General features: G+C 51.2%; 1 protein-coding gene across 3 annotated transcripts in view; it reads left to right on the top strand.

Moving 5' to 3' along the window:
* MEAK7 (MTOR associated protein, eak-7 homolog) overlaps positions 1–14,603 on the top strand; it is a 33,477-nt gene extending 18,874 nt beyond the window's left edge. For all 3 annotated transcript variants that reach the window (XM_082438438.1, XM_082438437.1, XM_082438439.1), the window contains 4 exons: positions 6,963–7,385; positions 11,754–11,872; positions 13,327–13,506; positions 13,977–14,603. In XM_082438438.1, the coding sequence (XP_082294564.1) occupies positions 6,963–7,385; positions 11,754–11,872; positions 13,327–13,506; positions 13,977–14,090 (836 nt within the window). In that variant the 3' untranslated portion in view covers positions 14,091–14,603. The remainder of the gene's footprint in view (positions 1–6,962; positions 7,386–11,753; positions 11,873–13,326; positions 13,507–13,976) is intronic.
* Positions 14,604–15,067: the final 464 nt, after the last annotated feature.

The following is a 15,067-nucleotide window of genomic DNA, read 5'->3' as shown; positions in this document are numbered from 1 at the left end:
CCTTTTATTTCTATTTCTTGTCTGATTGCTGTGGCTAGGATTTCCAGTGCTATGTTGAAGAGAAGTGATGAGAGTGGGCACCCTTGTCTTGTTCCAGATTTTAGCAGGAAGGCTTTTGGCTTTTCACCGTTGAGTGTTATGTTGGCTGTGGGTTTGTCATAAATAGCTTTTATTATGTTGAGATATGTTCCCTCTATACCCAATTTTGTAAGGGCTTTTATCATGAATGGGTGTTGAATTTCATCATATGCTTTTTATGCATCTATTAAGATGATCATGTCGTTTTTGTCCTTTCTTTTGTTGATGTGGTATATCATGTAGATTGATTTGAATATGTTGAACCATCCTGGTGATCTTGGGATGAATCCATCTTGGTTGTGGTGTATGACCTTTTTTATGTGTTGTTGGATTTGGTTTGCTAATAATTCGTTGAAAATTTTTACATCTATATTCATCAAAAATATTGGCCTGTAATTATCTTTTTTGGTAGTGTCTTTGTCTGCTTTTGGTAATAGGGTGATGGTGTCTTCATAGAATGTCTTTGGGAGTGTTCCTTCCTCTTCAGTCTTTTGGAAGAATTTGAGAAAGATCAGTATAATTTCTTCTTTGTATGTTTGGTAGAATTTGCCTGTGAAGCCATATGGTCCTGGAATTTTATTTTAGGTAGGTTTTGTTTTGTTTGCTGTTTTTTTTTTTTTTTGTTTGTTTTTTTAACAGGTTTGATTTCTTTTCTAGTGATTGGTCTGTTTAAGTTGTCTCTTTTTTCATGATTCAGTTTTGGTGGGCTGTATGTTTCTAGGAAGTTGTCCATTTCTTGGAGGTTGTCAAATTTGTTGGCATATAATTGTTCATAGTATTTTCTCATGGTTTTTTGTATTTCTGTGGTATCTGTGTGATTTCTCTTCTTTCATTTCTTATTTTGTTTATTTGGGTCTTCTCTCTTTTCTTTTTGGTAAGCCTGGCCAAAGATTTGTCAATTTTGTTTACCCTTTCAAAGAAACAGCTCTTGTTTTATTGATTTTTTTGTTTGTTTTTTAATCTCTCTTTTATTTATTTCCTTTCTGATCTTTATTATCTTTCCTTTGCTTTATTATCTTTTCCTTTAGGTTTTGTTTGTTCTTGTTTCTAATTTTTTTAGGTAGTGTGTTAGGTTGTTTGAGATATTTGTTTCTTAAAGAAGGCCTGAATCACTATGAACTACCCTCTAAGAACTGCTTTTGCTACATCCCATAGTTCTTGTATGGTTGTGTTTTCATTGTCATTTGCTCAAGGTATTTTTTAATTTCTTCTTTGATTTCATCATTGACCCATTGGTTTTTTTTTATTATTATTTTTTTATTTTTATTTTTGGCTGTGTTGGGTCTTCGTTGCTGCGTGTGGGTTTTCTCTAGTTGCGGTGAGTGGGGGCTACTCTTCGTTGCGGTGTGTGGGCTTCTCATTATGGTGGCTTCTCTTGTTGTGGAGCAGGGCTCTAGGCTCGTGGGCTTCAGTTGTGGCACGTGGGCTCAGTAGTTGTGGCTTGTGGGCTCTAGAGTGCAGGCTCAGTAGTTGTGGTGCACGGGCTTAGCTGCTCTGCAGCATGTGGGATCTTCCTGGACCAGGGCTCGAACCCGTGTCCCCTGCATTGGCAGGCGGATTCTTAACCACTGCACCACCAGGGAAGCCTGACCCATTGGTTTTTTAGTAGCATGTTTAGTCTCTATGTAATTGTTTTTTTCTCATTTCTTTTTCTGTGGTTGATTTTTAGTTTCATGCTGTTGTGGTCAGAAAAGATGCTTGAAATAATTTCTATACTCTTAAATTTGTTGAGGCTTGTTTTGTGCCCAAGTGTGTGGTCAATCCTAGAAAATGTTCTGTGTTCACTTGAAAAGAATGTATTTTTTTTTAGATGTGATGTCCTGAAGATATCAATTAAGTCTAACTGTTCTAATGTATCATTTGGGACCTCTGTTGCCTTATTGATTTTCAGTCTCAAAGCTCTGTTCATTGATGTGAGAGGGGTGTTAAAGTCTCCTACTATTACTATATTCCTGTCAATTTCTCCCTTTATGTCTGTTAGTATTTGTTTTCTGTATTTGAGTGCTCCTATATTGGGTGCATATATGTTGACAAATGTAATATCCTCTCCTTGTATTGATCCTTTTATTATTATATAGTGTCCTTCTTTATCTTTCTTTATAGCCTTTGTTTTAAAGTCTGTTTTGTCTGATATGAGTATTGCGACCCCTGCTTTCTTTTCATTTCTGTTTGCATGCAGTATCTTTCTCCATCCCCTCACTTTTAATACATGTGTGTCCTTTGCCCTAAAGTGGGTCTCTTGTAGGCAGCATATTGTAGACTCTTGTTTTTTTATCCAATCTACCACTCTGTGTCTTTTGATGGGAGCGTTTAGTCCATTGACATTAAGGTAATTTTTGATAGATATATATTTATTGCCATTTTAAACCTTGTTTTCCTGTTGATTTTATATTCTTTTGTCCCTTTTTCTTTTTGTTTTTCCTTTTGTGGTTTGATGCTTTTCTTTTGTATTATGCTTATAGTTTTTTCTTTTTGATTTTTGTGAATCTATTGTATGTTTTTGATTTGTGGCTACCCTGTTTTTCAAGTATGTTAACCCCTTCCTTTATCTACTTGCTTTAGACTGGTAGTCACTTAGGCTCAAACACATTCTAGAAAAATAATTGTGATCTTCTCTTTCCTATAGATTCTTACTACTTTTCTATTTAGAGAAGACCTTTCAATATTTCTTTTAGGATAGGTTTAATATTGCTGTATTTTTTTAGTTTTTGCTTGTCTGAGAAATTCTTTTTTTCTCCTTCTATTCTAAATGATAATCTTGCCAGGTAGAGTGTCCTAGGTTGCAGATACTTCCCTTTCAGGACTTTGAATATATCTTGCCACTCCCTTCTGGCTTGCAGTGTTTCTGTAGAGAAATCAGCTGATAGCCTTATGGGGGTTCCCTTGTCATTAACTCTGTGTTTTTCTCTTGCTACCTTTAGAATCCTCTTTTTATGTTTAACTTTTGACATTTTTATTATAATATGTCTTGGTGTAGGTCTTTTTGGGTTTATCTTATTCAGGACCCTCTGTGTTTCCCGTATCTGGATATCTGTTTCCTTCTTTAGCTTTGGGAAGTTTTAAGCCATCATTTCTTCAAATACATTTTCAATCCCCTTTTCTCTTTCTTCTCCTTCTGGGATACCTATTATGTGTAGATTGGCATGCTTTATATTCTCCCATAGGTCTCTTATATTGCTTTCATTTTTTTCACTTGACGTTCTGTCTGATGTCCTGATTGGGTGATTTCCTTTACTCTATAGTCCAGATCACTTATTCGTTCTTCTGCATTATTTATTCTGCTATTCATAGCCTTTGGTTCAGCTTTCGTCTCAGCAAATGAATCTTCGAATGTTTCTTGACTCCTCATTATAGTTTCTAGTTCCTTTTTACAGTAATCTGCATTTCTATCGATAGCCTTTCTTAATTCCTTCAGTATTTTCATTATCTCCTTTTTGGACTTGGTATCTATTAGACTGAAGAGGCCTATTTCATGTTTGTTCTTTCAGGGGAATTCTCTCGATATTTTAATTGGGAGCGGGCCCTCTGCTTCTTCATTTTACTTATATTTCTCTTGCTCTGTGAGTTTAGGAGAAACAATTATCTACTGTGTTCTTGGAGGGCTATTCATATGTGGGAGTGTCCCTGTGTAGCCTGCATGGGTTTAATATTTTTTTGGTGCGAGGGCTGTTTTCAGTACGGATGCCTGTCGGCTCTTTCCTCAGTGTGTGCTGGCTGTTATCCCCTTGACGGGAGGTGCAACTGGTGTTGCGGTGACCAGAGCCTGCACTGGACAGTGAGTGGGGACCCCTCTTCCCTCTGTGGTTGTCACTGCTCTGTCCAGGGCAGGGTCTGCTCTCTAGTTGTTGGTGTAGAAGCCCCTAGCTCTGTTTCGGAGCTGCATTTCTGATCTGCAGTGCAAGAATAGGCGGGATTGGAGCGCTCCCACTGGGAGAGGAGCCACTGAGTATTACTCTGCTGGAGCTGTTCACCTGTGAGTGTGTCACCTTTCACCCGCTGTGCAGGCTCACAAAGTGCACCGTTGTTGGCACTGCCCTCAGCCCCACCTCAACTGTGGGTGTGCCGGCAGTCAGCCCTGGGGCCTCTCAGGCTTTGTTTTCACAAGCCACCAGCGCAGATCCACTGAAGTCAGGTCCCAGGACTGCAGTAGTTACACACCTGGACCCACTGTGGGAGCCATGGATGAAGCTCAGACCCTGGCCCAGCCCAGCCCCTGCATGTACGCGCCCACAAAGCCCACAACTGCTAAGGCCAGACTCGTCCCAGCTGCGAGAGCACCAGTTGTCCGTTTGGATGTTCCACAGGCACTGAATTTACAAAGTCGGCCATGGAGGTATAAATCCAAGGTTCACGCAGCCGTGGGGAGAGATTTCAGCTCTGCTTCCTAAGTCACACGGCCTGTGGGCCTCAGCTGTGATTTCAGCCCCACCTCTGCGCATGGGCAACCCACTGGTGTCTGCTTCTGGGGGCACCAGGGCAGTGGCTGGGGCACACGAGCCTGCCCAGGCAGGAGGGGACCGGGGTGGCCGGGGTGTGTGAGCCTGCCTGGGCGCGAGCCTGTCCTGGAGGCTGCATAGGCAGGAGCTGGCGGGTGGGGAAAGAGGCTGCGATGGCAGCTCCGCCTCTACCTTGGCATGCCGCTTAACAATGGCGCTTCGCTTCCATGGCGGCCCGGGGTTCTTCTGCAAACACTCCTGGTTGCTGCGCCCCACACTCCAGCCCCTTCAGGCTGTCTCCGCACAGCCAACAGCAGTCCTCTCCCTGGGTCTGTCCTCTAAACCCCGTGTTACAGCACCCAGCCCCCACCCATACCAGTGGACGCGCGTCTCAGGCTGGGGCACACAGGGCAGTGGCACAACCGTCCGTGTAGGTCTCTCTCTGTCCTGCCTGCCACTAACTGGTTGCTGTGCTCTCCTCCAAGCCTCTGAAGCTCCCTTTCTGTCCCGGCTGATCTCCCCACTGGTGAGGCTTCCCTGGGTGTGGGAACCTCTCCTTTCCTTCAGCTCCACCCCCCTAGGGGCACAGGTCTCGTCCCACTTCCTTTATTTTTTTTTTTCCTTTGTCCTACCCAGTTACATGGAGATCTTTCTTGTCCTTTGAGGTGTTTGAGGTCTTCTGCTAGTTGTCTGAGAGCATTGTTCCATTCATAGATGTATTCCTGATGTTTCTGTGGGAAGAGGTGAGTTCCACGTCCTACTACTGACCATCTTGATTCTGATCGCTAGTTTGATTTTCTTTTTCTCGTTTCTCAAGTTAGAAGGTTAGGTTATTGATTTGAGATCTCTCTTCTTTTTCATATAGGCATTTATGACTATAAATATCCCTCTAAGCACTGCTTTAGCTGAATCCCATAAGTTTTGGTATATTGTGTTTTTGTTTTCATTCATCTCAGTAGTTTCTTTCAAAAAAATATTTATTTATTTATTTATGTGGTCGTTCCAGGTGTTAGTTGTGGCAGGCGGGCTCCTTAGTTGCGGCTCGCCGGCTCCTTAGTTGTGGCATGCATGTGGGATCTAGTTCCCTGACCAGGGATCGAACCCATGTCCCCTGCATTGGGAGTGTGGAGTCTTATCCACTGTGCCACCAGGGAAGTCCCCATCTCAGTATTTTTCTAACTTCCCTCGTGATTTCTTCTTTGGCCTGTTGGTTGTTTAGAGGTATGTTCTTTAATTTCTATGTGTTTGTGAGATTCCCAAATTGCCTTGTTACTGACTTGTAATTTCATTACATTGTGGTTGAAGAACATACATTACATGATTTCAGTTCTTTTCAATTTATTGAGGCATGTTTTATGGCCTAACATATGGTCTGTTCTGGAGAATATTCCAGGTACACTTGAGAAGAATATATATTCTGCTATTGTTGGCTGAGAAACAGTATATAATTAAATTTACTTGGGATTTAAAAATACCTTGTGGTGAATCTCTTTGCAAAGTAGATTTGTTTTATAAAAGTGTTACTGTTTTATTATAAAGCTGGATTTTTAAACACAGTTTGAAAAATTAAGTGAGGTATTTGGAACTTGGAAAGAATAATGACATACTGTATAATACTGTTTTTTATATATATGTATATACGTATATATAGATATACATATATATATACACATATATGTATGTGTGTATATATATGTATATCTCTATATATGAATGAAGTACCGATAGCTTGTCTTTTGGTATCACCTCCATGTCACCTCTGTTCTTAGTAGGTAAGAGACGGAAATCAGAATGATGGCTGCTGGTCGGAAACAATTAAGTATAATTTGTAGTTAATGAAACCCGTTCTCCCCAGATAAACTAGAGGGGTGCCCAGGAAGTAACCAACCACTACCCTGCCATAGCTGGAGGACAGCACACTTTCTAAATCCTTTCCAAATGATTTTGTTAGGACTAGTGGCTTTTGGTGTAGCCCTCTCAGGAGGGATTGCTGGGGAGTCTTGGGGCCCTGGGGTGAGGGTGTAGCTGTCTCCTGTGTCTCTGAAATGCAGCTTGGAGCAGAGAGAAAAGATAAGAGTGTCGATGTTGAATTGTTTAGATGAGCCCTGTCCGACAGAGACAGAACGTGAACTCCAAAGCCAACCACATGTGAAATTTTACATATTTCAGTAACCACATGGAAATACTGAAAAGGAACAAGCAAAATTAATTTTAAGAATTTGTCCAAAATATACTTTAACATTGGCAATCAATGTAAAAAAAAGTGAGATATTTTACGTTCTTTTTCTTTTTCACGCCAAGCCTTTGAAATGGGGTGTGCATTTTACACTTACTGTGCATCTCGATGCAGATGAACCGCGCGTGGCTCCCCCGCTACACAGAGCAGGTTTAGGTAAGTAGATAAAGGGCGACGTCATCGCCCACTAATACCGTTTTCTCCTCCGCTAGACGGTGAGAAGCTTCTGGGGCCTCAGCAGCTAGACTGTGACCGAACCACGGTTGAGGACTGGGTGTTCAGGGCCCCCCTCGTGACCACGTTCCTGAGCGTGGTCATCCAGCAAGGCTTTCTCCTCCTGTGCTCGTCCCTCGATCTGGCCACCCTGGTCCCCGAGCGCCAAGTCGACCAGGAGCGGGAGTTTGCGAGCGTCCTGGATGTCCTGTCCGTCATCTACATCAACTCCCACCTGCCCAGGGAGCAGCGGCACCGCTGGCGCCTGCTCTTCTCATCCGAGCTCCACGGGCACAGCTTCGCGCAGCTCTGTGGGCGCATCGCACACTGGGGGCCCTGCGTGGTGCTGCTCGAGGACCGTGACGGCCACGTGTTCGGTGGCTTTGCTTCCTGCTCCTGGGAGGTCAAACCTCAGTTTCAAGGTAAGTCTTGGCCACCACAACCCCACGTGGTAGCACCAGTGCTCGTTACAAGTTCTGGTCGGACGGCTGCTGTGTGGAGACCTCCGAGCCCCGCCAGCGGCTGTGCGGGTTTCTTCCATCTCCTCCCGCGAGTGTTTTGCTAGACGTGTTTGGGAGGAGAGTGAAACGTGGTGTTTCTTTACGATGGTTTAACTTCATGGATTTCTTTATAGATTCTGGCTGCAGGTCAGGTAAGCAGGACCGCTGTCCTCACCCCTGGATTTCAGGTGAGGAAACAGCGGATCAGCATCGTTAAGCGATGCCAGGTCCTGACCACGGGCGAGGCTGGGCCGTAGGTGCTGCGTAGGGGACTGGGAGATACCGGCTCTTGCAGGTGGGGTGTGTTTTCTCGGGGGACCGTCTTCCTTTCCTGGAACCCCCTGTGTGGGTCTGCTTTGCTGCTTCTGCCCGTAGTTTTTCGGTTTTGTGATTTTGCTGGAGATTGGAAGCTCTTTGCTAGACCTTGAATGCCCTGGATGAGAGGCCCTGATGAAATACTTCCCCTCCTCAAAGAACTGCTCTGATAAACGCTCTTAAAGGACTCTTTTTGAAAACGCTCATCTCCTGGCAGTGGGCTGTTCTCGTACTCAGAGGTGAACCTGTCTTCCCAGGATTGATGTCACTGTGTGTCCCCTGGGACCTGCCCCGGGCTGCCCGAGTCTGTGTTCTCAGAAGGTCTCCTGGGGGCCAACAGCTGTGAGATGGAGGGCTTTTCCTAGTGGCTCTGAGCAGCCAGATACAGGCCTGTCCTCACTCCCGTCAGCTAAACGGGGCAGCCTGGCCGACGCAGTTCCGGGGAGGGTCCCTCCCAGTGAGGGGGCGAGGCTAACACCCTCCCTGGCTGGGTCAGTGGAAGGGAGAACCCAGGGTCCTGAGATGCGAGATATGGGGGAGAAAAGGCCATGTGCTCCTGTGGGATGGGGGCTGCACATCGTAGCCAGACAGCTGTCAGCTGCATCCACGCCGCCTGCGTCCCCGCTCCCCCTTCTCTCCACCCCACTCTCACCTGCGTCGCTGCAGGTGCCTTCTGCCTGGCCCTCGGCTCCTGGTCTCACCCGTCCAGTTCATTTGCCACATCCCAGCCCACCTGCCGTGGTGCTTGTCCCCTGGAGACCCTTGGACAGACCCCCAGTGCACTCAGAATGGTGAATCCTTTATCTCCAGCCTCACGACCTCTACTGTGCCCTGTGCTCTGGGCTCCATCTCACTGAATTACCCAAAGTTTCCAGAACAGGCTGCGCTCTCATCTCAGGACGTGGCACATGCTGTTTTTTCTCCCTCTTCCACCTGTTGGCACAGTCAGCTCCTTGTCGGGACTCAGTCCAGGGTCACCTCCTTCAGGAAGCCTTCCCGACCACACGAGTGCCAGCTACTCCCTGCGGTCCTCTATGGGACTGCACGCTTCTGGAATTGTTCCCATCTTCCTTGCACCAGGGAAGCTTCTGCTGGTTGGGGAGCCGTGTCCAGGTGCAGAGGTGCCATTACGGGAGAGGTTTTAGCAGTGGTGGGGTGGCCCCTGTCTGGGGTGGGTGGAAGGGATCATGGTGTGAAGGCTGGGTGCTTCCATCCCCGAGATCCCGTTGTTTCCAGGATTTGGTTTTCTCTAGGTTTTAGATTGTTCTAGATCTTTAATCCAGCTCTTGCTACCAGCCCTTCCCCACCGTGTCAGGGTCCCTAAGACCACCCACGTGTCAGTGGGTCGCTGGGAGGACTCGGGGGCTCAGCACAGAGCTGTCGTCACAGCTGGTCTATTACAGTGAGGGGCTGCAGAGCACGATCAGCCCAGGGACTGGGTAGGGGTTGGGGGCTGAAGTCCAGGGGGACCAGGCTCCAGCGTCCTCTCTCGTGGGGTCGCACAGGACGCGCTGAGTTCCCGCAGCCGCGAGCTGTGACAGCACGTGTGCAGTGCTGTCCGTCAGGGACGCGTTAGAGCTTCGGCGCGCGGGGTCTTTATTCGGGGGGCCGTTCACACGAGCATCCTCTGCCTGACACGCACCCAAACCCCAGACTCGCAGGAGGACGCAGGCGTCCGGCCCCAACCCCCCTGTCTGTTCACACGGCTTAGGCGCAGGGAGCCGCTCATCAGTCCTGGGAGTGGGGGACCCTCCCCAAATCCACCTTCCCAGACGCCGGCTGAGGGCCGACCTTGGGAGGCGGCCCTTCTGGGGACCCCAGGCTCAGGCCTGGGCTTCCACACACCCACGTCTCTCTGTCGCGGTGTCACGGGGAGGGGCTCTGGGGGGGTGACGGGCTGGGTCTCTGTGTGGTTGGAGGATGTGGAAAAACCCTGAGAATCATTATTATAGACGGAACTTCCGCTTCTTCCAGCTCCTTCAGTATTAACTCCAGGTCAGCTCTGCTGTGTCTTCATGTTTTATTAACAAGCAGAATTCATCTTCTTGAAGAAAGGTGGAAAAATGCGATTACCAAGTTTTCAAACTTGAACTCATTCTGTTCTGAAGCGTGAGGACGGAATTCCAGCAGGGGGCGGCCTAGCATCACAGATTCCAGTCAAGTTCAGGGCGTTCCTGTCCATTTGTCCCGGGAAACAGTCACTTCGAGTATTTGAGCCTCGAGATGATGTGGCAGCCGCTGGGTCACTTCGTTTTCGCCTCTGTCCTCCGTGGGGCAGCTGCAGGCCCGCAGCTCCGGGCTGAGTCCGGCTCTGTCCTGGGCAAGTTGCTTACCGTCGCTGGGCCTCCGTTCTCCAGAACCACAGGAATGGCAGCTTGTAACCCACTGGGCGCTGCGTGGTGGTGTCACTGTGAGAGCTGGGTGAGGAGCCGCTCTGTGGGGCTGATGCTTTTACGGGTCATGTGACTCCTTGGTCCTTGCCCTGCACCCTCGAGGGCCATCTTCCCCACGGGGCCCTTCTCTCTGGGCACAGACCCCGGGATGGACTAGAGTGGGGTCCGCTGTAGCCAAGGGGCCCCCGCTCTGTGGCCCCATCACCTCACTTAGCATCCGGGACGCAGTAAATGTTGGTTGGAAGGCAGCCTTCGGATGGCAAGGCGAAGTGATGCTTAGGCCCAGTGCCCGGGGCCACAGGTGGGACCAGGCAATTCCTTGAGGCTAAACCCAACCTTCTGAGGCACATAGACTCAAGCCGGAGTCTTTAGCCTGGAGGGGAGCCCTGTGCCACCTGGTCCCGGTGACCTCCCCGGGCTCACCTCCCCCTTCCCCCACCGGGGCTCACACCCTGCGCTACAGCCGAGGGCCCTGCTGTTCCCCCCATGCCCTGCCGTGTCCCCGCGGGGTCCCTCCTCCGTGGAGTGGCTCTCACCCAGCCGTCTCCACCTCAGGACGTCCTTCCCGACTTCGGGGGAGCGAAGTCCCCGCAGAGGCCCCCCTGGCATCCATCTTGATCAGAGGCCCGAGCGTCACTGGTCCTGACTCTGCAGGTCTCAGGCCCATCTGTGGCCGCGGGCTCTTCTCCCCAAGGCCCCTCTGGGGCTCAAAGCCCCCTTCCTGTGCGCCCTCCACATTCGGGCTCCCTGTCTGCTTCCTGGAGCTTCCTTCCCACCTGAGGAATGGCCCGACCCCCAGGTACCTGAGCTCGGTCCTGTGTCGGGTGCCCTCACGCTGTCACCATGAAGGGGCAGTCCTTCCGGCCACGGTCTCAGCTGTGGGGAGCGTCCCTGGTTTGGCTCTCGCCTAGCCGGGAGCTCCCTTGGTGAGGCGCAGCCTCCGTCCCCTGCCTAGTGAGTGCATCAGGGCGGGGAGGGGTCTCTGAGATGGAGGAAGCCGTTCATTTCCAGGATTTTGACCGGTACCTTCTCTGAGTGGTGGCATGCCCACTCCTGTGCCCGGGCAAAGGTAGAGGGTCACCTTTCCCTGTGTGTCCCCTCCCCTCCCTGTGGGCAGCTGTGTCTGCAGGTACCCTGCCCCCTCCCCTCTGGATGATGTGCCTACTTGAGGCCGTGTGAGTGCCCAGCCAGTGCCTGGAGTGACCGCTGGCCCCTTGCTCCTCAGTTGAGACGAGGCTGCTCTTTCTGACTCTGGGGCGGTGGGGCAGGGCTCCCATCTCCCCGGGCGAGCGCTAACAGGTGTCCCCAGCAAGCAGATGTCACATTCCTTTCTAACGGTCACTCTCACCCTGCACCCGCAGCTCATCCCACGGTCCCGGGCGGCCGCGGGGTCCGGGATCCGCCCGCTGGTCCGCCGGCCCCGCCCCCGATGCGCAGGAGCCCCGCGCACGCTGAGGACCCGAGTGAGGCTCTTCCTGCTCAGCCAGCTGAGCCAGGGCCCGTTTCCGTTTCCGTTTCCTGCTTCTCCCTGCGCCCAGCTCCGATGGGTGATCTTGCTTCTTTTTGCTCTGATCAATTTCAGGGGATGACAGGTGCTTCCTGTTCTCCATCTGCCCCCGCATGGCCTTGTACACCTGCACGGGCTACAACGACCACTACATGTACCTGAATCAAGGGCAGCAGACCATCCCGAATGGACTGGTAAGGACTTGGGAGGGCAGGGCACGTCCCCCCCGTGGTGATGTCCATCCCAATGGCACTGACCCCGACGTGCCCGGGGACACTCCGCCCTGCGTCAGGGCAGCCGTACGCGGTCAGTTCGTTCTGCCCGAGTCTCGGTGGTGATGCGATGAGCGACAACGAGGACAGAATTTCTCTCGTGGAGAAAAGGGGCCCCTGTTGGGGCATTTCCGGGGTTTGTGTGCAAATGACGGAGTCGGCCGGTTTTCCTGGTCATCAGAGGGTTGGTCTGTGGCCTTCGTGGCTGGAGATGCTGCCCTGCCTGGGGCACGACCCGGGCGCAGGGCCGGGGCTGGGCTCCCCAGACCCTTTGGACCCATTGGGGGTTGTCTGCTCTGTGCTCCAGCCGGGACTCGGCCACAGGAAGAAGAGGACGCGGGGGAAGGCCAGGGGCGGTGGTGGGGACAGGGCTGGGGTGAGGCGCGGGGACGGGCGCCCGCACAGATGCTTAGCTTGGGTGAGAAATGTGTCTCCTGGCAGCACTAGCCAACTTCTTTCCCCTGCTTCGTAACAAAAAGCCCCTCTCGGGAAATTCCAGCCCTGTGTCTGCAAAGCCAAGGGCCGGGGAGGCTGGTGCATCTTGTCGGTGTGGAGAGGGCCCCCTGCTCCTTCCCAGGCTCACTCGGAGGCTCCCAGGGGGCCACCTGATGACCCCGGACGCCTTTCAGAAAGGACAGTTTGGTGATGACAGGGGCGAGGGCCTTGGCCTCAGGAGCAGCCCCCAGGGGGTCCCGGTGGTGGTCAGTAATCGGCCCGAGGGGAGAAGCAGCCCCGAGGTTAGCTGCGTTTCCTGCCCTGGTCTCTTGCTCAGCGTTAGCTCCAGGCTCCCCTGGCCCAGGGTGGGGGGCGGGGGAGGCACTGGTGGAGAGGGCACCTAGAGAAGGGGATCAGAGAGGTTGAACAGCAGTCTGTTCCCATCGGCCGCTAGCTCAGAGCCGGCGGTGTGCCGAGTGGTTCCCGCCTTCCCGGGGCTGCTTCCTCCTTTCCCCCCCTGCTGTGCTGAGTGAACGGCGGCCTTCCTGCTTGAGCACCCGGCCCTGGGCCAGGTGAGGATTAACATCCCTGTCTGGGAAGCGCTGTGTAGACCTCTCCCCTTATTTTACCGATTGGGGTCTCTAGGCCTGATGGCCTGTATTCTTTTGTCCTCTATTGTCACTTGTGTTTCCTGCCAGTGCAGCCGCGGGAGAAAGGGCCATGGGGTAGGAGTCAGGACACCTTGATGAGTGTTCTAGGAACTTGTCATGGGATACTTAAATTGTATCAGTCTGTGAATATGTATTTCACAGTTAAAAAAAAAAAAAAAAAGGAAGAAAATTGCATTCACTTCTCATACGCCCTGGTGGCGTGATGGCTAGGGTGGGCTTCAGGTATCTGATTCTCCAGACCGAGGCAGTGCTATGCCCCTCCCTCCGCAGGGCATGGGAGGGCAGCACAATTATTTTGGCCTGTGGATCGATGTTGATTTCGGGAAAGGACACAGCAAGGCCAAGCCCACGTGCACCACATACAACAGCCCTCAGCTCTCGGCCCAGGAGGACTTCCGGTTCGAGAAGATGGAGGTGTGGGCAGTGGGAGATGCTTCGGTGACACAGCTGGTGAGCATGGGGGCGTTTCTCCCCTTTCTCGGCTTTGTCCCTTTTACTCCTCCATCTGGAGGTGGTTTATTCCAGTTTGTTTCCAGCAGCCGTTGCTGGCCAGAGGGATGCCAGGGGGTGCACAGCAGAGCAGAGGATCCTGTCTGGGGTCTGTGGAGGTTTAGTAGAGAGAACCACCCCAGGGAGGTGGGATCCCGGGGGGGTGGGGGCTTGTCTGCAAGATGAGGAGGGTCTGGGGTTCCTTCTAGTTCTAGGGTTCGACGATGAGTCGCCATTGGGGCCCCTGCGCCTCATCACCTCCCAACGATGGCATCCCGGGGCGGGGGGACTCAGTGGGGCTCAGGTGAGAGCCTCTACCACATTTCCCTTGTGGCAACAGTAGGAAATTCCCCTCTGATAAACTTGACAGCAGCAGGACGTCACTGCCTGGTTTGGTCACTGTACACACCCATCCTTCCCTTCTTCCCAAGGCCAAGAACACCAAGAGCGTTCTGGACGTGGACCCCGCGGCCCGGGCCCTGCTGGAAGTCAGTGGGCGGACTCGCCACAGCGAAGGGCTCCGGGAGGTGCCTGATGACCAGTGAGGAGAAGCCCCCAGCACGGGCCTTCCTGGAGCTGGAGCACGGCCTGCAGACTGTGCTTTACTTTAGCCCAGAGCGTGCTGGTCACGTCTAGGGGGTCCTGGAGGTGCCTAATTGAAACAGAGTACCCTTCCTCTGATGCCCTATGTCGATTGCTGGGTGTGTCTCCCCCGAAATCCTGAGTGTCCAGTTACCAACTCGATTCTTAGACTTTGCTCGTTTTGTACAGATGAAATCCAAAGACGATGCTGAGACGTTTGAAGCCGGCTGGAATTAGCAGTGGTTGGAGATTTGAGTTCTTGCTGTGGGGTGGGGGGGGGGTCCACTCACTGAGGGTCACTTGGCCTCTGCTCAGGCCTCCCAGTTAAAAGCCTCGATGTCCCATTTCGACTGGTAAAGGGCATAGGTGCTCGGATGGGGATCTCGACGCTTTGGGGAACAGCTTCCTCTGACGTGGAATTTCTGTATTTGGGGGAAAAAAAGAAAAAAAGCACAAGAGTGTACTAACGGGGGTAATAGCTGGAGATTTTGAAGACAACAGTGACATGGGTCTTCAGGAAGGTTCAGTATCTGCCTTTCTCAGCTGTTTTTAACGCATTACTGACCAGAGGCGTATTAATACGTCTTTTGTTACCCAAACATCATTGACCGGAGACGTTTCAATATTCATTTACATAACAAATCGCCATCCACAGGCGTTAGTTTCTGCAAAAATCCCCCGGTCAGTGATGAGTTAAGTGAATCTCTGCTGTGAGCAAATGGGAAAACCAGGAGGTCTACAGAGAAGCAAAGTTGTGGTTCTCTTACTGATTTAAACGTGGGGACATTCGGAGCCCTGAGGCTAAGAGTCCTGTTAATACACGTATGGCCTGTCGCAGGAACTAGTGGTGAGTAACTTGAGAGGACTGGCCCGGGCTCCTGACCTCCCAGCATCACCCACCCCGTGCTGCTTCCCGAGGGGATGTTGGGTACTTTGACAG

Source organism: Balaenoptera physalus (genome assembly GCF_965194825.1).
Source record: "Balaenoptera physalus genome assembly, chromosome: 19".
NCBI classification, from domain to species: Eukaryota; Metazoa; Chordata; class Mammalia; order Artiodactyla; family Balaenopteridae; genus Balaenoptera; species Balaenoptera physalus.
The sequence above is the reverse complement of the archived record's forward strand: the minus strand, read 5'-3'. Positions and strand labels throughout refer to the sequence as shown.